General features: G+C 43.1%; 8 protein-coding genes across 8 annotated transcripts; 3 read left to right on the forward strand and 5 right to left on the reverse strand. All coding sequences in view use genetic code 12, as the record gives it.

Moving 5' to 3' along the window:
* Window positions 1-82: 82 nt before the first annotated feature.
* Window positions 83-1,579, reverse strand: LODBEIA_P33470 (uncharacterized protein; the record flags this gene model as incomplete). The annotated part of the gene is made up of 1 exon (XM_066973447.1): window positions 83-1,579. The coding sequence occupies one exon, from the start codon at window positions 1,577-1,579 to the stop codon at window positions 83-85; it is 1,497 nt and encodes a 498-aa protein (XP_066830285.1).
* Window positions 1,580-3,390: 1,811 nt separating this feature from the next.
* Window positions 3,391-4,569, reverse strand: LODBEIA_P33480 (40S ribosomal protein uS2; the record flags this gene model as incomplete). Its single annotated transcript, XM_066973448.1, has 2 exons — window positions 3,391-4,086; window positions 4,480-4,569. 2 exons carry the CDS (start codon window positions 4,567-4,569, stop codon window positions 3,391-3,393), a joined length of 786 nt encoding a protein of 261 aa, XP_066830286.1.
* A 634-nt stretch (window positions 4,570-5,203) lies between these two features.
* On the reverse strand, window positions 5,204-7,105 carry LODBEIA_P33490 (uncharacterized protein; the record flags this gene model as incomplete). Its single annotated transcript, XM_066973449.1, has 1 exon — window positions 5,204-7,105. The coding sequence occupies one exon, from the start codon at window positions 7,103-7,105 to the stop codon at window positions 5,204-5,206; it is 1,902 nt and encodes a 633-aa protein (XP_066830287.1).
* A 1,835-nt stretch (window positions 7,106-8,940) lies between these two features.
* LODBEIA_P33500 (uncharacterized protein) lies at window positions 8,941-11,292 on the forward strand (the record flags this gene model as incomplete). The annotated part of the gene is made up of 1 exon (XM_066973451.1): window positions 8,941-11,292. The coding sequence occupies one exon, from the start codon at window positions 8,941-8,943 to the stop codon at window positions 11,290-11,292; it is 2,352 nt and encodes a 783-aa protein (XP_066830288.1).
* Window positions 11,293-12,804: 1,512 nt separating this feature from the next.
* On the forward strand, window positions 12,805-14,460 carry LODBEIA_P33510 (uncharacterized protein; the record flags this gene model as incomplete). The annotated part of the gene is made up of 1 exon (XM_066973452.1): window positions 12,805-14,460. The coding sequence occupies one exon, from the start codon at window positions 12,805-12,807 to the stop codon at window positions 14,458-14,460; it is 1,656 nt and encodes a 551-aa protein (XP_066830289.1).
* A 616-nt stretch (window positions 14,461-15,076) lies between these two features.
* LODBEIA_P33520 (uncharacterized protein) lies at window positions 15,077-16,672 on the forward strand (the record flags this gene model as incomplete). The annotated part of the gene is made up of 1 exon (XM_066973453.1): window positions 15,077-16,672. One exon carries the CDS (start codon window positions 15,077-15,079, stop codon window positions 16,670-16,672), a length of 1,596 nt encoding a protein of 531 aa, XP_066830290.1.
* A 138-nt stretch (window positions 16,673-16,810) lies between these two features.
* LODBEIA_P33530 (uncharacterized protein) lies at window positions 16,811-18,031 on the reverse strand (the record flags this gene model as incomplete). Its single annotated transcript, XM_066973454.1, has 1 exon — window positions 16,811-18,031. One exon carries the CDS (start codon window positions 18,029-18,031, stop codon window positions 16,811-16,813), a length of 1,221 nt encoding a protein of 406 aa, XP_066830291.1.
* A 3,819-nt stretch (window positions 18,032-21,850) lies between these two features.
* Window positions 21,851-22,687, reverse strand: LODBEIA_P33540 (uncharacterized protein; the record flags this gene model as incomplete). The annotated part of the gene is made up of 1 exon (XM_066973455.1): window positions 21,851-22,687. One exon carries the CDS (start codon window positions 22,685-22,687, stop codon window positions 21,851-21,853), a length of 837 nt encoding a protein of 278 aa, XP_066830292.1.
* Between the last annotated feature and the right edge of the window lie 516 nt (window positions 22,688-23,203).

The raw sequence follows: 23,203 nt of genomic DNA on the forward strand, positions 1-23,203 counted from the left end.
TACAGTCTTCTATTCCCATAAAAAAAAAATTAAAAACAAAATATCATCCAGCTCTATGAAAAAAGTATTGGTCGTTATCGTCTCAATTGTCCATCAGCTCATCTTCCACGGTAACCTCTTGTGACAACGGGCTCTTTGCACAAGATTTGCCTCCGCTCGTCACTACCTTCAGCCCTGGCTTCATCCCAGTCTTTACCGACGGTGGCAGTAGCACTAAATCCGTCGATAACTGGGCCTCGACCCGCTCCAGCGTCTTGACATTATCAATGAGGTCCAAGTTCTTGTTGATGAAAGTGTCAACCGACTGCCACTGCTTATTCAGTAGCAGAAGGATCGATATTTCATTTTCCTTCAACTCATTCAACAATTCTCCATTGACCAAGTCGGAGTCCTCATTTTTCTCTAAACTCGTCATCCATTTCTTGACTGCTCTTCTCTTTAACATTTCCATGTAAGGTATTTCCAACCCCGATTCTTTATCGACAAACACCAAGTCGCCCTCGTTGCCAACAAACAAGTCCCCGTAGTTGTTCTTCTGCTGCAGTTTGATGCTCCAGTTGCCGGTTTCCAAATCGTTTGCGAAAAGAAGCAAGAAATCACCCCACGTATCAGCTACTTGGAATTTGAAATCAAAGTCTCGTCCAAATAATATGACTTGGCCTAGTACACCCTTTGAAGCGGGACACAAGTCTATCCCGATATAGTTGCCCACCTCATCAGTCACAATGGGGATCCACATTGGATGGGCAAATGTTTCATGTATAGTCCCCGGTGGGATTGTTCGTTGAGCAGGCATCTTCTGCCGACGCTTCAATCTGTTGCCCTGTGCTGTTGAATCGTGCGATGAAACCGAGGTCTTTCTCGAGGTTGAATCTCCACCACCCAAGTCAAAAGATGACCGAACCGACGAGACGTCACTGTGGTTGCCATTGACATTGGAATTGGCATTGACACTGGCATTGACATTGGCACCGAGGCCAAGTCCAATTTTTTTCTTGTATTGGCTGCTGTTGGCATGCAGAATGGGCAACTTTGTCATTTCGTTCGCTTCGTATTTCAGATGACGCAACTCGCTATTTACGAAATCGGAGACTTTCCGCCAGTTTTCAGTTTGGATCATAATCTCATCAAGCGACATCAACTTCAAGCCAAAGATCAAACCCGTGGTGTCCATGTTTAGGCTATTTCCGAAATTCAGTTGTCCATCGGTGATTTTGAAAAACTCCAAAACGCACTTGGGGAGCTTGATATTGAGATCTTTTTGAAAATCCACCAAGTCGTTGGAAGTGCATTTGCTCAGTAACGAGCTGTTGATATCGGGCGCGTATTTGTGCAACCAGTGCTTGATGTGTCTCCAAGCAAGTTTCATTTCGTGGATTCCAGCTTCACTGCTGCTCTCCTTGTTTCTGCGCGAGTCTAGTTCCACGCTCGAGCTGTTATCACTGGCGTAGACGCCGAGCAAAGTCTGCGAATCTGGCTTGTTGACTCTATTGAACGACTTTCTTGAGTCATATTCGGAGTACTTGTCATCGGTACTTAGCAAATAGATAAACTCTTGAATCTTTTGACCAAATTTCATATTTATTTTGTATGAGTGGGGAAAGCAAGGAAGAAAAAAAGTAGCGATTGGACTGAATGTTGGAGCAAACGAGGCGCTCTAAGCAATGGAAACACAAGTGTTTTAAAAATATTATCACGATTGCGCTGGCGGGGGGTGATGGTGGAAAGCAATGCTGTGTGATCAGGCACCAGCAGATGTGAAACGATGTGGCCGTGCGAAAGCTTAAACGAAGTTATGGAGTGGTGCTTTCAAAACGTTAATGGGCAGTGTGTCAAGTTGTCAGATGTCAAAGTTTCAACCTTGTTTTTTGAGTTGGTTCTTGGAGAGTGTCGTTTCCAAAACTCAAATATTAACTGCTCGGCGTACTGCGCTATATGTCCTGAGAGTTGGTTCGGTTTAATTTTTACTCAGACTGTGTTTCTATGTTGCCCGTTGAGAATTCTCGAGCCGTGACTTGCGACTCGTGAACTGAGAACAAGCCTCTCTCTTTTGGTTGTAGTCTTTTGTTTACAGTTAACCAATTGGGATAAAATTCCTCTCAGCGAACAATAAGGCGGCCTGGGGACGACACCCATTTTCAGCAAGGTCATAGGCGCTTCTATAGCAAGCAGCTGGCTGCCGGAAGCTGGAACATGCGGGTACAATTGTGTCCTTCGTGCCAACTGCCGGCGAGCAAATACAACTAGATACAACTAGATACAACCAAATGCGAGTAAAGAGGGGAAGATTCATAGTGTGTGCGTTTCCAACGAAGTATATCACGCAGTGGAATTCTCTTCGCGAGGTCTCGGCAAGAGAAGCCCGCCAAAAAAAAAATTCCTCGGGCGCGTGCGCGCGTGTGCTAGTGAGAGAGATTGTCAGTGGCCGAATTCTAGTGTTCCGCGCGATGGCCCTCCATTAGCACTTTCTCGAGAGATATCCATCTAAACCCATAACTGCGAGGAACATAATCAGCTCGTCGTTGAACCAGTACAGAGGGTTAGGTTGGATAAAAAGAGAACCGATGAAAGAGACACCAGAAAATGGAGCCATCCAGAGTATTTCATCTCCACACAGGTATCAGCATCCAGGCACTCCCGCGAGAGGTAAATACATATATAGATACACATTCACCAAACCGTTGAGAGTTTTGATCTCTGAACTGATTCGATACATTATGCCATTTTTTTCTTCTTTCTCTTTCGCTTTCCCTTTCAAATGTCACCAGTGCATGAAGTACAAGATCTCATTGCAAGTTAGAAATGTACGATATTAACTGGGTTCTTTGGTTGATCTGGAAAGGACCGACATGGGAAGATGAATCTTGGGGTGGGAACCTAGAACAGGTTGTGGGTGATCTCAGAAAGAAAATAAAGAGATCGGGGAACTCATCATCCATTTATGTCGGCCTCGATTCGTGGTAATCAAATTGGAGAAGAAAGAAGAAGAAGAAGAGGTTGAAAAAATCGTTAGACGAAAAAAAAAAAAAACTCATTTTTCGATGTGATGTGACGTAACCCCCAGCTGCTGCTCTGGCCAGTGCTCTACAAAACAAACGGCCAAACGAATTGTAGCTGTCTCAACACGCTCTAACTTCAGAAAACGAAAAATACAATCTAAAATCGTAGTTAAAACTATTTGTAAAATACACTGTACCCCCTTTACGTATAAATACAATCTTTATATATACGTTTGTCACCAGAGTATATGCAAAAAAAAAAATTAAAGATTCAAATTTTTTTTTTCATTTTTATACTTGGTAACGTTTTTTTTTATGAATTAAGTTCTCATTTCTTCTTGTTTCAATCGCGTCTCACCCAGATATCTGTGTTCCTAACTGGATGAATGACTTACCAGTTAGAAGCAGCAGCATCTTCAGCAGCTGGGGTAGCACCGGATTCAGCCCAGTCAACTTCTTCAGTCTCACCGGTCCATTCAGTCTCGGCTTCAGTAGCTTGAGTCTCTTCAACTTCTTCACCCTTGTTTTCCTCAGTAGCGTTTTGCTCAATTTCTTCTGGGTCTCTGTAAAAGTATAAATCTGGCATAACGGACCATTCGGTGGTTCTGTCAGCAATGATACCTCTCAATCTGAGAACTTCTCTAGCCAACAACCACCAAACTAAACCAATCGAGTGTTTACCTTTGTTGTTACATGGAATAGCAACATCAACGTATTCAGATGGGGAGTCCATGTCGGTTAAAGCGATAACTGGAATGTTGACGTAGGACGACTCCTTGATGGCTTGAGCGTCGGTTCTTGGGTCTGTAACAATAACCAATCTTGGTTCTTTGAATGAACGTGTGATGTAATTGGTAAAGTTACCTGGAGTGAATCTACCAGCAATGGCGGTAGCACCAGTGTGGGCAGCAAACTTCAAAACAGCTCTTTGACCAAAAGTTCTTGAAGAACACACGGCAACGTCTGATGGGTTTGGAATGGCAGCAATGATTCTGGCAGCCAAGACAATCTTTTCCCAAGTCTTGCCAATGTTGACAATGTTGACACCATCTGGTCTGGTTTTGTAAACGTATGGTTTGTTGTGGACCTAAAAGAAAAAAAAATGGAAACTGTTAGTATTCATAGATTCAAATTTTGGACAGATCTTTTGGCAATCTTGAAACCGTGGAGGGGAGGATGAGGAAGGGGGCAGGCAATGCGAGGCCAGGCTAGTCTTGAAAAAAATGGTGCCAATCCTATACTTGTTTTTTTCAACTTTAGCCCCTCCATTGAGGTGGAGCACCCTGCCCAAACTAACGAAAAACTTGATCATTCAAACCTAGCCGTTTCACAAATAAAACAAACGTCCAAAAAAGCAGTCCTTCGTAGTAATCCCAGTACGGTCATTCCATATCCTTTCCTCTCTTCTCTCTCTCTCCCATTCTCAAGATATCTGCCTCGATCCACATTCTCTTGTATGAACTGTTGTCGAAAAACATACTTGAACATTCTTTGATCCCAAATGAACGTTGGCAGCTAACAACAATTTAGCATCCTCTGGAGTTAAGTCAAATGAAGCTGGTAATGACATCTTGGCTTATATATGACTGGTGTATATAGTGTTGGATATATCAAGGAAGATTTTCGTTCTATCTTTGAGTTTTGAAAAAATTTGAAAAATTGATTTTTTTGCTGCGTGAGTGAGTGTCTGACTGTGTATGGCTGGGTAGAGTTTTTTTCGCAAGGGGAGAGAAGGGGAAGGAGGGAATAAGGCGAAAAATTGAAATAGGATTGAGCTCTTGCGCGAGAGGTTCGACGTAGAGGGCGCGAAGAGCCTGGTTTGGCGAGAGCTCCTCGTCCTACACCAGGCGACAGAGCGCGCGGCGTCCAGCGCGGAGCCAAAAAAAAAAAAAAACTGTTACTATAATGAACAACTTGGTAGCATACAATTGTTTCGAAAACCCTAATTTGAGGCATTTGCACGTGAGTGAGTGAGCGAGTTGGTCAATCGCGAGATCCCAAATGTCATGTTAAGCTCATAAATTTTGACATCCAACCATGGCAGAAAGAGTTGAGCAACACAAGTATGGTTAAGATCGTCTCTCTCTATGGTTGTATACATATTCGCTATTCCTTCCATGGAGTCTCAGCTGATTGACAAAAGAAAATGAAAATGAAAATGAAAAAAAATGGTCGTCATTTCTCTATCTCTAAATCTATAAGCGCTACTGCAAGTACTTCCAAATGTTGATCGTTTCACTATGCTCTTCAGGCAACATCAAGTAGAGAAACTTCAAATGGTCATCATACTTGATAAAGATGATATCTCCAACAAAGAGATTCCGGATGATGGAGTGTCTAAACGTTTTAGCTTCCCGGAATAGCTTGACAAAGTTGACAAAGATCTCACCATAGGTTAATGACTTGTTGCTCATGGCAATTTCAGTCACTCCCATCTTGGTGTATCGTAAAAACTTAAAAGTAATACCACCTTGTAGCCTTCGGGAATTCTTCAATTTCAACAAGCAGACAAACAAGGGTGTAAAGTTTAAGAAAATCTGGAGATTTTCCAACAAATTGTGCACCATGAGCGTGAAAATGTGTATCGTTGAAAACATAAGGTAAAATGCAAACACTGTCGGGAGGAGAAAGGTCAAGATCATAAATAGCAAGGTCCCCACTAGGAACTGATCAATCTCGAACCCAGATCCATTAACAGCCGCGTCTTTGTGGTCCACCCCTTTGTAGTTGTTCAAATTATCGATTCTCTGCCTTAGGACATTGTATTTTTTGCCTCGAAGAAGCTGGAACAAGGACTTGATAATCTGTTTTTGCCGGTTGTAGAGCTTAGCGGCGCAATAATAGCAGCCATAAATGTGGAACGTGAGCAAATTGATTGCATCGAGTAGAAAACTCAACAAGAAAGAGCATCCTCCACCGTAGCATAGGACTTTCAAGATGGTTAGTAGCAAATCTCGATTGACAATCAACCTCATACTATCAACGCGAAGAATCCAAAAATGCATTGTCCAAGCATACAACCCTCCAAGAAAAGTGCCCAAGTCGGAGTTCAACTTGAAACCTGCAGGGTGTTTTGTTGACACCCAATTGATCAATGACACCATATCCAGATACAAGTATCTTTTCAAGAGTGTCTCGTCAATGAAATGGAAAATGGTTGACTGGTGGGTAACAATGAAGGAATGAACAGCAATCCCTAATAGTATGTCATTCGAGATGAGCCAGATTGAATTGTATAGGTTGATATAGTTGGAATTGTTGATGTTGAGATGAGCGTTGGAAACCGGTAGCTTAAGATCGCCAACAACAAGTGAATTGTTCTTTTCGTACAAGATGCTTTTGTCGTAGTAGCATAGAAACTGGATGGGGAAGTAGTTTAATTGCTTGAGCCGCAAGTCCCACAGGCGAAACACTTTTGACAATTTCACTAATGATAGTCCGTGAATTTTGAAGTTGATCATGTCGATTAAAAAAATCATTACTTTTTGAAACATTTGAATAGCAGGAATCACGGAAAGTTTGAGCAAGACCTTGATGTATTTCTTCAACAGGACGAGCCATAAGGAAGGAGCCAAGTTTTTGAACTGGATCCGGGTCCTATATATTTGATTAATCTTTTCGAGAACAATCTGGTCCGAGATAAACATTTGCTCGGGGTTAACATGGCGGAAAGGTTCATAGAATTTCAATTTTTGATCCAAGTTGCCGTTATAGTTGTTGACTTGGTTGTCCAGTTCACCAACAGATTGAAGCAAAATGGGCTCTATTGAGAAATACTCTAGATTTGTAGAATTTGGCGGATCGAAATATATTAGCACCACGTTTTTGTTGCACTCGGTAATCTCTGGGTGGCGGTTCAAACTGCATCGAAAGTTTAGAGATTCTTGGGGCAACTTCAGGCCATTGATGGTTGCAAAGATTTTTAGTCCTGGGAACTCGTCGCTTGGAAGACTCGAGACTGTCTCTTTCTGGCGGATGCAATCAAATGCAATGAAAACGTTGGAGAGCTCATATCCAATCAAGTACACATCCTGCTCTTTCAAGTATTTCTTCAAGTCCCTCGGGAAAAAGACCTGGGTAGGAGCATCTTGACCATCAACGCTCATGAAAAAAAGTAAAAATATTTATCAAACTCAAAGAACCAGATCTTTTCCTTTTCTCGCTCTCCTCTTGTCCCCGCGGATGCGCGCAAATGTCACAGCTCCTGGTGGTGGTGGTGCTGGTGATGGTAACGGTGGTGCTTGAAAATTGGTGTTTTGTCAATGAATTGATATTTTTCAATCACAAATTTGTTGACCAACACGAGGGTCAAGGTGAAAAGTAGGGAAGGTAGTACCACTGCTATTGATAGTCTGAGCACCACTTGGACAATCCATTCGGGGATCGTGGAGATCATAGATTGTCTGCAAAGATCTCTCTTCGCCCCACGTAATCAAATTTGGTTGTTCTGCAACAACAACAACAACCACAACCACAGCTACAGCTACAGCTACAGCTACAGCTAGAAAGAGATCCCCTCGCACCAGCCGCGCGCGCCCATAGAATAAATTGATAGCAAAAACATGCACGTAATCATACTATGTTGATCTACTCTCTTGAAAAGATGTAGATACGCACAACACCAGAGTTGTACTTGAAAAAAAGAGAAAAAAACGGGTTGCCATAATGATCAAAATCCCTGAAAGTGTATAGGATGCCATGACATGTCATCAAAGCGACATTGTTGAAGCAGTTTAGCGAGCATTGAGGAAGAGTTTAAACAGAATGTAACCTTGTCAGACCTCCCTTGTTGAAGGGTGTTGTTGAGGTTTGGCACGACCGACCGTCTTAGCTCTAGTTTAGTCACCTTTAGTACCACTGATTGGGCCTTCTCCTCGTTGCTGGAGCTGCCAATCTCTCTTTCCATCTCCCTACAGAGAAGGGCTTCCAAATGCCCCTTTCTTTGAAGCCCCCCTCCTTCTTCCAATCGTCGCTTCAGTAGAAGAAGTTGGGCTCAAAACTTTTTCTTTTCTTTGAGACCATTCTGGAGTAGTAGCAATGGTGATTATTTTTTTTTTAACTGACCAGCGGACCAGTTAAAGAGTAATTATAGTGCAGTATAAAGGCTAAGCATTTTTCCCCTTTATCAATGTTGAAATTACAATCTTGATTATCAACAGAGTAGCATCGTCGTTTCATATACAAAGATTCGAATTAAAACTGGACCAATCTCAATCGCCAACACACACAACTGTTACTCCTTCGAGTTCAATATAAAAGTTCTCTGCAGGTATGTTTCTGGAAACAGCTGAAAAAAAGAACTCCCTTGTAGAGGAACCTTGAAAGGGACAGAAAGAGAGCAACGGGTGAAGGGAGGTGGGCAGGTGGCAAATCAGTGCCGACGTATCCCGAGTCCCGTACGTCGAACAGTCTTGGATTCTACAAACAAGGTAGAAAAAACCCGCGCTTTATTGGCGGCAGGAACAAAGCTTGCTCCTTCGCCAGCTCCGAGCTATAGACCGTTATCGAAGCGCGTATAGAACAGGAAGGGGGCTCGATGTAATATCATAATCAAAAGGTTACAGGCAGTGTATCTGTGTGTGAATGGAACATCAACTGCGTATCTGTCCACCTGGTAGACGGAAGCCAATATTATTTCTCTTGTTACAACGAGGGCTTAACTCTGGCAGCAAAGAAAAAAATTAACTTGATTTTCCTTCCCCCAAGGAGTTTTCCGATTGTCTGGGAGAATCTCCATGAAGTTGAAGAGCTAGAATCAACAACAGCCATACCCTTCCACCCCCCCCCCCCCCCCCCCCCCATTTGCTCCCTATCTTTTTCATCTTCTATATTCCCATCTTTTACTTTTAAGATATATACATTTATATATATATATTCAAGTACTAACAGTCAAGGTTATTTTTTTAAGAAAGACATTCATCATAGTGTTTCACGATCTTATATGTTAAAAAGCAAACTACCTTCACGAAATATTCATGGTTCTACCGTCTCCTTGAGTGGCAATAACGCAATTGCCAAAGTCATCTTTTTATTCACAAACCTATACAAGTTGGCCCATGCCGTTCCCATCCATTTGAACAAGGACGTTTCGGCCGAGGGCAAAAAGAGCGAGTTGACCCCCAACGAGTACTATGCAAACTTGTTTGTTTCCATCCTCTTGGTCTTGTTGGGTGGGGTGTTTGCCGGGTTGACCTTGGGGTTGATGGGCCAAGATGAGGTTTATTTGAAAGTCATTGCCACTAGTGGCGACAACCACGAGCGGAAACACGCAAGGAAGGTGTTGCGATTGATTGGAAGAGGCAAACACTGGGTCTTGGTGACCTTGTTGTTGTCCAACGTCATCACCAACGAAAGTTTGCCTATTGTCTTGGATCGATGTCTAGGAGGCGGATGGCCCGCGGTGGTTGCGTCGACTGTGTCCATTGTCATCTTTGGTGAGATCATTCCACAATCGATTTGCGTCCGCTATGGTTTGCAAGTTGGTGCGTTGTTTGCTCCATTTGTCTTGGTGTTGATGTACATCATGTACCCAGTCGCCTACCCGTGTGCCATGTTGTTGGATCACATCTTGGGCGAAGACCATGGTACTGTGTACAAGAAATCCGGATTGAAAACATTGGTTACGTTGCACAAAACAATGGGAGTCGAGAGACTAAACCAGGATGAAGTTACCATCATTAGTGCTGTTTTGGATTTGAAAGAGAAATCTGTGAGTTCCATCATGACTCCGATGGAGAGAGTTTACACCATGAGTGCCGATACACTCTTGGATGAAAAGACTGTTGAGGAAATATTCAATGCAGGTTTTTCACGTATCCCAATCCACTTGCCAAATGAGCCCAACAATTTCATTGGTATGTTATTGGTGAGAGTGTTGATCAGTTACGACCCCGAGGATGCCTTGCCAGTTGCTTCTTTCCCCTTGGCCACACTTCCAGAAACAGGTGTCGAGACCTCGTGCTTGAACATTTTGAATTATTTCCAAGAGGGCAAATCGCATATGATTATCGTTAGCGAGACCCCAGGTGAGCCGACGGGAGCCATTGGGGTCTTGACTTTGGAAGACGTTATCGAAGAGTTGATTGGAGAAGAGATTGTTGATGAGTCCGATGTCTACATCGACATCAACAAGAACATCAAGAGGAAAAACCCCGGTCCGTTGTCCAAGAGAAACTTGACGGCGTATTTGCATAACCTATATCAACGAGGTGCGGCAGCAAAGCGCAACTCCATTGACTCGTCGGAACCTCCGCCTGACTTGAAGGAACGGCTAACGAGGCAGGGTTCCCAGGCCACGGTGATTTCTTATACCCCCAATCATCGCAACCACAAGCACGAGGGACATGTAGAGGCAAGCACCTCGGCCAATACTTCTTCTCAAGGTGGAATGATTAAACTGAATGAGGACAGCGCAAATGCCAATGCCAACGCTCTCCTTCATGCCAATGCTGGTGCCGGTGCTGGTGCTGGCGCTGGTGGAACCAAATGGAAGCTCAAGAATCCCGCCATGAACCCGTTGGAGACTTCAAAGCCGTTTGTTACGATCAAGAAGCCCGACCAAGGTGCCATTGATTCGGCTGCTAAAGCCGCATCCCCGGTTCCTATTCCACACGATTCAAAAAACCCGCAAAAACATGGACAACACGGACTGCATGGACAGCATGGACAAGTTGGAGAAGTGTTTTCTAGCGAACAAGGAGCCATTGAAGAGGCCAAGAGGAGATCTTTTGAAATACGATCGCGCTCAGCAACACCCAACCCCCACCCAAAGAGCTTTTTATTACCGGATCAAAAGGAAACCGATGTTTCCGAAATCACAGGCAACCACAACTCACAGCATCTTCATGATCCTAGACATATCGATATACCGCTAGCGAGAAGAAACGAAGGATATCCCGAGTTGGAACGTCAAGAATCCAGATCGTACAGAACGGGAGGTATTGTCGAGTCAGTAATCAATTGTGATGGAGTGCATAAAACGATTATTGAAAATGTCAGCGACCGAGACGACGACGATGGGAATAACGACGATATAGTATTTGAAGACCCCATGCTGCATAGTTCAAAGAAGAAGAAAAGAAGCAAAAAGAAATCGAGATCGGGATCAGGGTCCGGTTCCGGTTCAAGATCCAATTCTTTTAGCATGAGCAAATTGAGCGACGAAGAAGAGGAACACCAGTCTTTGTTGAATGGATTGAATGGAAGTAGGCATTCATCAGCAAGCAGCACTTCGAGTGGCAATAGAAAAAAATTAGGTTTTGACAAGGAACGAGCCAATGGCAAGACTACTTGAGCTGCGTTTTCCTTGTTGAAAAAAACCTAACGACGATGTTTGATGAGTGGGAATAATTGATGTTTCTGTGTATGTATAGTTGAAAACCTCCAATAGAAAAAATCGTCGTATGTACAATTATCAGCATGGCAAAATAGTTTGCATTGTATAATCAGAGACTGTTGCATGTGCACGGGGACTTAAAAAAAAAAAAAAAAAAAAAAAAGACAAATTTTATCCCTCTTAACCAATGCAAGTCGGTCGGCAAATTTCGTGCAATGACTTGGTCTGCTGCGCTGGAGCAGGTAAGACAAACATTGTAAGTGGACCTCCCTTCTCTCCATTGAAAAGAAATTGAAACAAAGAAGAATAAGCGTATTGGTTTCAATCAATAACCCCTTCCTTGGAGCGAAATTGTTGAAAGCGGGAGGCAAGATGCGGCACGATACCGCAAGGATGTTTTTTTTTTTGTTTTGCCGAAGACTGTAATTTAGCCGAGAGCAACAACTGCAGGTGCCGCTGCTACCCCCCCGTTTAGCGTGTCATATAGAATAGAATCGAAAGCGGAGAGAATAAGAATCAACGTCAAATGCGGTTGTTTAATCTTTCTTACTTCCGATGAACTGCCTATGGCGCTCTAGCTCTAGTTGGCTCTACTTCTACTTCTACTTCGTGTTTCTTCACCACGAGGGGCTTTTTGAACTTTGGTGAGGAAGCTGAAAAGAGGACGTTTTTGTTTTTGTTCTGTTTCAACTGCCGTCTCTGGTTTGATAATGCTTCACCTGCCCCTCACCAATTCCCTCGGCAACAAAAAGAACCGACGCTGATAAGTCGCAATCGTCGTAGTAGTAGTAACAGTGGTGGTGGTGGGGCTAGTGGCAGTAGTATTCGGTGTTTGTAGTAACTCACTTGTAACACTAGACCACTAGGAAAAAAGCAGGAAAGAAGACAGGGTCCGTTTTTCTCGCGCTTTTGACGGACGGAGTTCATAAACGGTAACACCTATAACACCTCAAACACCTGCACCACCACTAGTGGGTGGTACCAGTACTATTAACTAGAACAAGTAATTTCACCGTTTTGAATAAACAGCGAACGCAACCAACAAGGGGATTGAATTTTATCTTTTGATTTTTTTTTATTTCATTAGTAGACATCATTTATTTTCACGAGTATCTCTATTATAATAATATCAACGGCAAATTACCCCCCAATTTTTCAAATTGATCAGTTTCCTGCTCTCTACAGTTTGAACAAAGAAATTTCAAAAAAAAAAAAAAAAAAAAAAGAACAAGAACAAGAACAAGAACTGAACGAAAGCACACACGTTGGTTTTCGTCAAGACTGGCACGTTCGAAATCGATTACCATTTACTTGGAACTGACATTGCCACATTTACATCCTTTTTCTCGAGATAGCGAGAGGAACAGACAGACAGATATATATATATTTATATATATAAATCATATATAAATCTTTAAAGGAAGAGGGGGAGATCAATCAATTCATATTGTGGGGGGAAGGGGAAGCATTATGCCCTTGAAGAACATATTTAACTCGTCATCATCATCGTCTTCTCTTGCTGATGAGCAACAATCGACCTCGCCCCATAGATCGATGTTGAGAAAGAAACATTCATCGAGCACTATATCGCCGCTGCTGACAGCAAGTTCGATCAATAAAAGACCACTGCATACAAATACTAATGCTACTGCTACTGTTCAGCAGCAACAACAACAGCAACAGCCACATCAGCACCAGCATCAACAACCGCATCATTACCAACAGCAAACACATCAACGGAATGGAGCGAACAATATTCCATCCGGCCGATCGTCGCCTGCCTTTTCGCCTGCGTCTTCCACCAACGATGTAGCAAACAAGGAACACCACACTTTGTCGCTCAAGCGGTTTTTCAAAAAACTCAAGCCTCATGACTCGTCTTCGTCTTCGCTGTCATCAAAATCGAAACATCCCCACCAGTATACCGCGGGAGCCGGTAAACCAGACCCACTCCCTAGTACCGCTGACTTGTTCAAGAAATATGGACAACCTGGCAAACTATTGGGAACGGGTGCTAGTGGCTCAGTGAATTTACTAACTTCTAAAACCGATCCTCTGACAGTATACGCTGTCAAGAAGTTTAGAAGCAGATTGCCCTCGGAGCAAGAAGCTGACTACAAGACCAAAGTGCAGAACGAGTACAAGGTGGGCGAGTTTTTGGTGCATCAAAACGTGATACATACATTTGACCTAATAAAGGACTATTCACATACAAATTCCAAAATCGTTGACCCGGACTACTATATAGTGATGGAATATTGTCCCTTTGATTTCTTCAACTTGGTCATGAGTGGGTTAATGGAGACAAGAGAAGTTGCATGTTATTTCAAACAGATTGTCAATGGTGTGCATTTCCTTCATGAAAATGGCCTCGCACACCGCGATTTGAAATTGGACAATTGCGTAGTTAATCCTCGAGGCGTATTGAAATTGATTGACTTTGGCTCAGCTATCCAGTTTCGCAAGGAAGTGCCTTCAGGTTACTATGTTACTGATAGCGATATTATGCTAAGCCCCAAACATAAATTGATCATGGCGAGAGGCGTTGTTGGGTCAGACCCATACTTGTCGCCAGAAGTGTTTGAGCCCATGGGGATTGGATACGATCCAAGAACGGCTGATGTATGGTCCATTGCCATCATCTACTGTTGTATGATTTTAAAGAGATTCCCATGGAAATTACCTAAATTGAGTGATCCCTCGTACAAATCATTTGCAGGTCCTCAGCTAAACATTCACAATGGGTCTATCGAGGAGGATATTAATAACATGCATCTAGACAACCACAGCAACAACAGCAACTCGGGCGATTACCGTGATAGACACGCCCACCACCCACCCATTGGACCAGAAAGGTTGTTGCGTTTATTACCACAAGATTCACGCAATGTCATCAAGAAAATGTTGGTTCTCGATCCAAAAAAAAGATACCTCATGTCCGACGTTTCGAACGATCCGTTTGTCCAGTCAATCCAAGAATGCAAAGTTATCGGACAACATCATGTTGACGAGCATGTCATTTCAAGTAGCAATCACAAACATCATTTAGTATCTGAAGAAGATTTGAAAAAGATCACCCAGGAGAAAGACCGCGCAAAGAGGCTAAAGGAAGCTGGAATGGCATAGCTTTATAAAAAAAAAAAAGGAAAAAAGAAAAGAAAGAAAGAAAGAAAGAAAGAAAGAAAGAAAGGAAAAACCCTTTTTGGTATAGCATTTTCTCTTTTTTGTTTGAAAAGAATTTAGATTTTTGTATCGTTGTTTGAATAAAACATTTTAGGTAGTAGGGAAAGGCCCAAGTGGGTGGTGTAGACTTTTGGAGAAATAAAGAGGGAACCATCAGTGTCGCGACAATCCGCCCCTGTTTGCGACACTGGCGAGCATCATAATACTTCTGCAATTGACGATTATCAAAACATGACACAAAGCGCAAGCTAAACAGACTGGCTAACTAATTTTTTTTTTGCTGTAGACACTATCAACCAAATCAGGCAGTGGCATCATCAATCTGACAGATACGTCCCACACATCAACTTTACTACCCACCCTTGAAAGCACACGAGCATATATATATATACATATATCATCTTGGAGCCGCCATCAATTAGCTCTCTTTTTTTTTACCACAGAAGAAGTGAAAAAAATAGAAGGAAAAGCAGATGTAATGTCGACTCATCATGTCTTCAACTTAACCCTCACCCAGTATCTCCACACATTAACCGAATACGACAACGGCAACACACCCATGCCACGGTTGCCACGGTGGGTAGTGACAGTCTCGTTCTACTCCTCGCTCGCGTCAGCCATCATCATCTTGTTGAGCATATTGATGCACTTGCGCAACTACAGAAAGCCGTTCCACCAGAGGTTGATGATTCGCATTCAGCTAATAGTGCCGCTTTTCGCCATTACGTGCTACTCGATGCTCATTAACCAGAAATCGGCATTCAACAGGTTCTTGTTGGAGCCCGTCCGCGAGATATACGAGGCGTTTGTCATTTACACTTTTTTCTCGTTGTTGACCGATATGCTTGGTGGCGAGCGCAACATCATCATAATGACGAGTGGGCGCCGACCCGTGCGGCATCCCGGTGTGTTGGGGTACCTCTTGCCCCCCTTGGACATATCGGACTCAAAGACGTTTTTGGGGATCAAGCGGGGCATATTGCAGTATGTGTGGCTCAAGCCCATCATCTGTTTCTCGACGTTGTTGTTTGAGATGATTGGCATTTACAATGTCAATGATATGAGCTGGAGGTCGATATATTTATGGTTGACCTTGATATATAACGCGAGTGTCACCTTGTCCTTGTACAGCTTGGCTGTGTTTTGGAAGATATTGTGGGATGATTTGAAACCGTTCAAGCCCGTGGGCAAGTTTCTTTGTGTGAAATTGATCATTTTCGCTTCCTATTGGCAAGGCGTCATCTTGGCGATATTGAATTTTTTCCAGTTGTTGCCCGGGAGTGATGATAACGAGGCGAATGGAAGCATTGGAGTTTGTATTCAAAATGCACTCTTGTGCGTTGAGTTGATTGCCTTTGCCATTGGCCATTGGTTGTCATTTTCGTATTATCCATTTACAGTCTCGCAACTCCCCTGGGGCAGGTTCAAGTTCCACTATGCGTTAAAAGATTGGCTCGGGTACAAGGATTTGCAGATTGATTTCCAAAAGACGTTTAAAGGCGACCACTACAAGGATTATCGACAATTTGACTCTGTTGAGGCGGTGGTGGCACACCCCGACTCTCGAGGTCGGATGAGTCGAATCCACCAAGGGTTGAGGTATCATTACGATGGCAAGCACAAGCATTGGCTACCTGATAACCAAAGCGTCACTGCCTCTCAAGGGATCGTGCCTAGCACTTCTGAAATTCACGCCTTGCAGCCCGATAACGCATCGATTTTGTCAAACAATACATCAATGAGGGCCATGTACCCCGCGTCGCCGAAAAACTCGCCGCCAAACTCGCCCATGTTGGAGGAGGAAACGCGCTCGATAAGCTCCACGTCCTCGTTATCCATCTTGGAGCAATTGAACTCGGATGGGCTATTGTCAACCATCGATTATTCCTCGGAGAAATTTGACGAAGACGAAATGATATACCTGGAAGCAATCGATACCATCGGCAACCATACTTTAGAAAGCGACCACACCAAGAAGATACTCAATTACCCCATCATAGACGGAGTCTTGGATAGCCACCTTTACGGATACAAAGTGCAGAAACTAAGACAGCGACAGCAAGGTATGCGACAGCAGCAGAAGTTGAAACTGAAACGAGATAGTGACAAGGTACTCCAGTCTAACCAGAGCTATCGATACGGAAGCATAGTTTAAAAAAAAAAGAGATTTTTTTTTTCTTCTTTTTTTTTTTCAATTTTTTTTTGTTGGATTCTTCGGCCATGGGATTATCTTCGTATGGTTTTATATTCACAAGTATTTATAATTAGATATACCCCCTTCAACCCACTTAATCTAATCTTCAATTTTCATCAGGTAAAGCGCATCTAAATCCTCTTCGCTCGTTGTCTTTTTGTTCAGCAACGGTAAACCACCACCATTATTATACTTGGATTTGCTCTTTTTCTCTTCCGCTTTAGCTAATTTGGCAGCCTTGGCTTCCTTTTTCGTCAGGGCCCGCGCAGCCACCACGGCCGGGTTAGGCACAATCGAATAAACCAATTTCGTTTCAATCGTGCCCTCGCGGCTCCATTTCCAGCCCAACACTTCATCGCCAATCAACAGCTCCACCACGTCCACCACCATGTTTCTCCTCTTCATTTCCAACTCTAGCGTCTGCGGATCGCGATACACCGCCAGCACGTGCAAATTGGGCTTGGATTTATCGTGCACGATGTACAACGACAATTTTTCGCCCTTGTCTTCTATCCTCCGCTGGATCTCCTGAAATTTCTGTCCTCTCAAATCATTAATGTTGATGCCCCAGCTGACATACACGCTTTTTTCTTTGCTTTGCTTTTGTTTCGCTTTGAGCTTGTTTTCGATGGACTTGATGGTTTTAAACGAGCCCGCTTTGAGTAGTTCCAACTCCTTGGTAGCGGATCGTTCTTCTTGATAAGCTCTCATCATGTGCAGCACGGGACATGACTTGACTAAAGGAAAAGCGACATTAGGTCGATGGGTGACTTGGATTCCTTCCTTGCTGAGATCGAGCTGGGATAAGATCGTGTGGATCTTGCATGTGGTGACCCCTTTTCCGGGAGTTATTGTTTCCACGGTGAAATCGGGGGATTGCTCTGATATACGCAGCAAGATCAACTTGAGTGCTGCTTGTGCTGTTTCTGTTCCTCGTGAAAGCACTTGTTCGAGATGAAGCTCGTCTCTGCGGTTGTTTCGGTCATTGCGATCATTTCGATCCCTATAGCTCATCCGATCATTTCGGTGATTGGCGCCGTACCGCAGATACACTCGGTTGGACGATGATGATGATGATGATGATGATGAAGAGGGTGAGGCATGATTCAGTCTATATTCCCTAGGGGCGTCACTAGCTTGCAGTCTAGTTCGAGCATGGTTGGGATATTGGTTGAATCTAGCATTTGGTTCCGGTCTAGCTCGAGAATTAAACAGTTGATCAAATTGGCTAAAGTCGATCTTCAGTCTCGGTGATGTTGTTGCAAATAGTCTATGCAGTAGTCGAAACGATTTGATGGGTATACTCATACTCTTTTGCATTTTGAGAGGGCGGGGGATTTCAATTGATGGGCGAAAGCTTACAACTTCAAAACCAACTATCGTGAACTTGTTTTTAAATTTTTTTCCTTTTTTTCAATTCTTTTTTTTCAACATTCCGCGCAACAGCAAATTGCACTCTAGGGTTCTTTCTGAGGTACTAGACATGTTTGGAACGGCGTAAGTTGGTGAAAAATTATACTCGACGCTCTGGTCAGAAAATAAGCAAAATTGAGGCAAAATGTCAGTGAAGGGTAGATAGGCAGGTGCTTTACATACTCACTAGGAAAGACTTTTCACCTCGAAAAACGCATTTTCTAAAGAAAATAGTCACGTGCCGTCCATTCAGCTGCAAATGATGCAAGTTGCAATCGTCTCGGCGCCAGAACCCTTCCTTATCCCCTATTCTTACAGCATGGGTTATATTTCAACTGCCATTGCTGATATTCCCACCAAGTTTCAAGAGGGGGAGGGGGAACTACATGAAAACACGCCCTACTTCCGTGGCAATTTCAGCCAGGGTGCGAAGCATTGGTTTGAACCGGTTTCAGAATAAAACACCATGTCTCAGATCCAGTAAGCCGATACACCCCTTACCCCCTGCCCCCTACATCAGAAACACACACACGCCTCGATTTGCCATTCGCTAGCAGGGATGAACAATTGTGGATCCCTACGCACGTCCTATAGAGTCTAGACAAGCGTTTAGTTCTGCCGATTGCCAATGAGCAAGCATCAACATTCAAGGAGAGTGGAGGAGACAACATATGTACACCCCTCGATCCAAACTCTATTGTGACGTGAATACTCATGGAGCGGGCAAGGGAGCAAGTGAAAGCGTGGCCAAAACAAAAAAATATAGCCAGGTGGATGAATGGGACTCTAGATCGAGTCTAATCTCCATCGAATCGAGACCAAGACCGGGTTTAAGTGGATGAGTTTTAGATATTTGAAGTTGACATGGCCAGGACGCAACGCGGCTCCCATATCGCGCCGCGTGTGTAAGAACACCATACGTTTTTTTTCTTTTCGGAAAGCCTAATCTGCCTGTAAAGAGCAGATACGAACACGGACATGAACTGAGCGTTTCACCATCGGTTAGAATTTACCCTTACGGACTCATTCGTGGAATTGCGCCGCCCGTCTCGTTACCTCACATCACATGTGGGCAACATGAAATTTAACTCGCATGGCAATCACGATATGCGAGTGAATAAAAAAAACAAAAACAAAAAAAAAACAATCCAGGGTTGTGAGCAAGAAACTCTTTAGTTATCGTTAGCGCTAAATCACCTTGAATGTAAGCTGATTTTAATTCAAAACAGGAACACCAAAGTGTACGTGATATTCTCAGGTTCGTAAATTCAAACCTAGATTCACTTTGTTGATTCCAGTTCTCTGACGAATTTCGGAAAATTGGGAGTGTTGCCGCGATAGATTGGTGTCTTATATGGAAGGGGGGAAACTTGAAAGTTGTCTAGTATCCGATTCTTGCTTGTGAATGATGATTCATACTTGTTCGGACTAGACTAGGTTCCACAGGCAATACGTTCCACAACTTGGGGTTGCATCCTGTGGGTAACATCCATTGGTAAACTTTTCAAGATTCACCCTGGCCACAACTACTAGTGTTGTTTTTGTGCTATTCTTCCACATTAAGGGGCTCAATGCCACGGCCCCCTCCAGGTTTCACTCCATTTCAATTACGTTCCACTTGGTTTATTTTCACCAACGACCAAGTTGAACAAGCAGCAGACACCAGAGATGAAGAAACTTGCAGGAGAAAAAAAAAGGGGGAGGGAAAAGCAGACTATTGTCATGTATTAGTTTTTTGAAACATTTCAAAACTCCCGATACCCCCATCTGCCAAGCACAAGTTTGTAAACCCACCCGGTTCATCTGGTGCACCAAAGGGTCCCCTATTCACAAGAAATCGAGAACTTTATAGATTATCCATTAAAAATATCAAGCTCACCGTCTACATCTACATCCATATCCAACCTCGTGACCAATGCTTGTCTAAGCAGTGACGTGTCCGGATATACACTTATTCAGACATATCCAAGCTTGTCACATTCATAAAAAGAGATTGACGTAATGTAAAAATAACCACCACCATGGGTGGGCTCATCCCCGGCAATCTCAAAAGATTATCTATCTAGTATTTTCTCCCGATCCCTGAGATTTCCACCCAATGGGGCCCCTGTCATTGACAACCCACAACTCAACGTAGCTCGGATATGTATTATAAACCCACATCCTCCATATACATATCGCCATTTCTTTTTTCATTCATGTAATTTTTTATGCTGCATCACTTGAAAATGAAAAAAAAAAATACTGGAGAAATAGGGAAAAAAAAGGCATTTATTTTAACCGAAACAATTTCATCAGGTGCCGCAACTTCAAGTAGGAACCCGTAAGGATTTGTCACATTTAGTAAGAATGTTTCAAGTACGGAGTGGGTGGGTCAGGCTGGCGGAAATGGTAAAAATTGGTATTGTTGAGAATATTTTGGCGTGCAGCATTGCAAAGTTGCAAAAAAATTGCACCATAAACGATAGGATAAAAAAAAACAAAGGTTGCGTACCAGCTAATGCGTGCGAGGTTGCAGGAAGATCAAACTGAAACTCGATAGAGAAGCAAGGTATGGGGCTACAGCCTACCCCCATCACCTCTCTGCCAGGAACTGAGTTGAGTTTGACTTGGGGGAAGCTCGATATATAGATTATGAACTCACACGGCAATATCCGCGTCGAAATCCCACGATGCAAACCGCAATACGACAAAAAAAGAAAAAAAGAAGAAAAAAATAGAAGGAGCGGATGGTATCTGTGAATCTGAGAGTCTAAGTCTCAATCTTGAGTAGAAAATAGAGCGGATCTTCAAGCAGAGCAAAGCCGTGTGTTGAAGCAAGTGCAGTTCTCATGAGTGACGACATGGCTTTTATTATACGTTGCAAAGCAAAGTTATGCTCGCGTTTTCTGGCTTTTTTCTCCCTCATCTTCTTCCTCTCGCGAACTACCTCATGGGCTCAGTTGCAAATATTTTTCAATACCCTGGAAACCAACACCAAGCGCTTCGTCCAGCCCGTTACCAAGCCAGCTCTGACGAAAAATAAAAGAAACATTTAGTGGTGGGAAAGAAATATTTAAAATTTTGGTTCATTATAAGTTGTATTTGAAGGTCATTTGGTTAACAACTATGAAATAAAAATTTTTGATACATGTGTTTGGTTTCTGCTGGGTTGCATTCTGGTGTTCTTGTTAGGGTCAAAATTTTATGGGAAATGTGCGAGAGGGTGAGTGAGAGTGAGGGAGAGAGGGAGGGAAAAAAAAAAAACTTTGGCGGGAGTCAATCACCAGCGCGCGCGAGGAAAGTGGATCAAATCTCACATGCTGCTTCCGCCCCGGGCATTTTCAACCCTCGCGCCGCCTGCCCGCTACTCCCCACTACCGACCCAATCACCGTCACCGTCACTACTATCATCACCACCCGAGAAGCCAATCAGAGATTAAATGAAAAGGGTTCAATTGTGGTTGTGTTTTGTAATATTTACTATTAACCAATTCTAAATTTTCGACTATTAGGAGCTTATACATTTTTTTAAAAAGAATAAAAGTAACAGAATGGGTAACCGAGTAGAATTCTTTTTTGTTTTGACGGTGTTTGAAGGTGTGATAGTCCAGCTATGACACAACCCCTTTGGCGAAAAAATTGTTCATGATAAATATATGCTATGCTAAGTGAGTTATTATACGTTTGCGTAAAATGATGACGATGTTGATATGTGTGTAAAAGGTGTGTGTGTGTGTATGAAGATTAGATGCAATTCTGGTCTAGGAAATTGTAATCTAATGAGATGTTATCGATGATCTCCCTGGTGTTTACAATGTAGTTGAAAGTTACACTCCTCTTTGTTCGAGGCTCGTGTCTCTTGTCATTGGTGGATGTTCTTAGTATCGATTTGAGTTTCTGGTTGGTTGGTGCTTCTTCGTTGGCGTCGTAGTATGATGAAGACGTCGACAGCGTTGAGCATGTAGAGTCCTTTCTAGCTGCTGCTGCCGGTGAAGAAGTGTGGATGAAATCCTGATCTTGGTCTTGGTCTAGTTCAGAGTCTGAGTCGTATGAGGATACACTCATTCTATCTTCCAATTCAAGTTCAAGTCCAAGTTCAAGCTCTGGTTCTTGGACGGATGTGCCGAGTTGTTGTTGTGGTGGTGGGGATGACGATGACGGTGATGTGCAAGCGTCCAGAGTCAGTGCTGGTGCCCCACTCTCACATGGATACTCGACTCTTGGTCCAAATAGCCATGTAATGTCACTGTTCTTGTCCCAGTTGATCGTCAAAGGGTTCAACTCGGGTAGATCAAATTGGTTTTTAAAGACACGTCTCCAGCAGATATTTAGAAGCCTCTGGTAAAGAAATGTGTTGCCGTATTTGTAGTCGGGGTTTGAGTTGATGTACTTGACAAAGTTGAGCAAGTTTGAGTTGTCTTGTAAGTAATGCTGTGGTTGCAGCTGCAGCTGGTCTCGCGTCGAAGATGATTTCCGTGGAACGTAGTCTAAGTAGTCTATATTCTGGTGGAATCTGGTGTTTATGTAAAAATTTGTTGACGAACTCAAGACCAGGTCGTCTAATGAATTGTAGTAGCTCATCGTGGTGGGTATGTATTTGTGATTGCAAGTGTCAATGTGAGTGTCAATGTAAAATTGTAGTTGTAAAAGTGTGTTGGTGGGTATATCGAAATGAAAGTAAACGTAGCAGTTGGATAGATATAAAATGCTAGTAGCCGTGGTAGTAGTGGTAGTAGTGAGAGTAGTAGTAGGCGAAGTAGTAAAAGGTCACAGTAGTAATAGTAGTAGCGGTAGTAGTTATAGTAGCCTGTGGTATCAGCTGTGGTATCAGCTGTGATATCAGTAATCAGATTGCTTTGAAGAAAGATTCTAATGGCTATGCCAGATGATGACCTGGTGAAGAACTAGATGCGAATTTAGATGTATATTTATATAGAAGCTTGAAAACTCAAGTCATCGTCATCTTCACCATCCACCTTATATCATCATCATCATCATTTATCCTATATATGGGGGCGTAGACACACACCTCCAACATTTGGGGGATAGTGTTGTTTTAGCGTCTGTGAGAAGAAGCAGCAGCAGCTGGGTGCAAAT

The sequence above is a fragment of the Lodderomyces beijingensis genome (assembly GCF_963989305.1).
Source record: "Lodderomyces beijingensis strain CBS 14171 genome assembly, chromosome: 4".
Classification (NCBI taxonomy): domain Eukaryota; kingdom Fungi; phylum Ascomycota; class Pichiomycetes; order Serinales; family Debaryomycetaceae; genus Lodderomyces; species Lodderomyces beijingensis.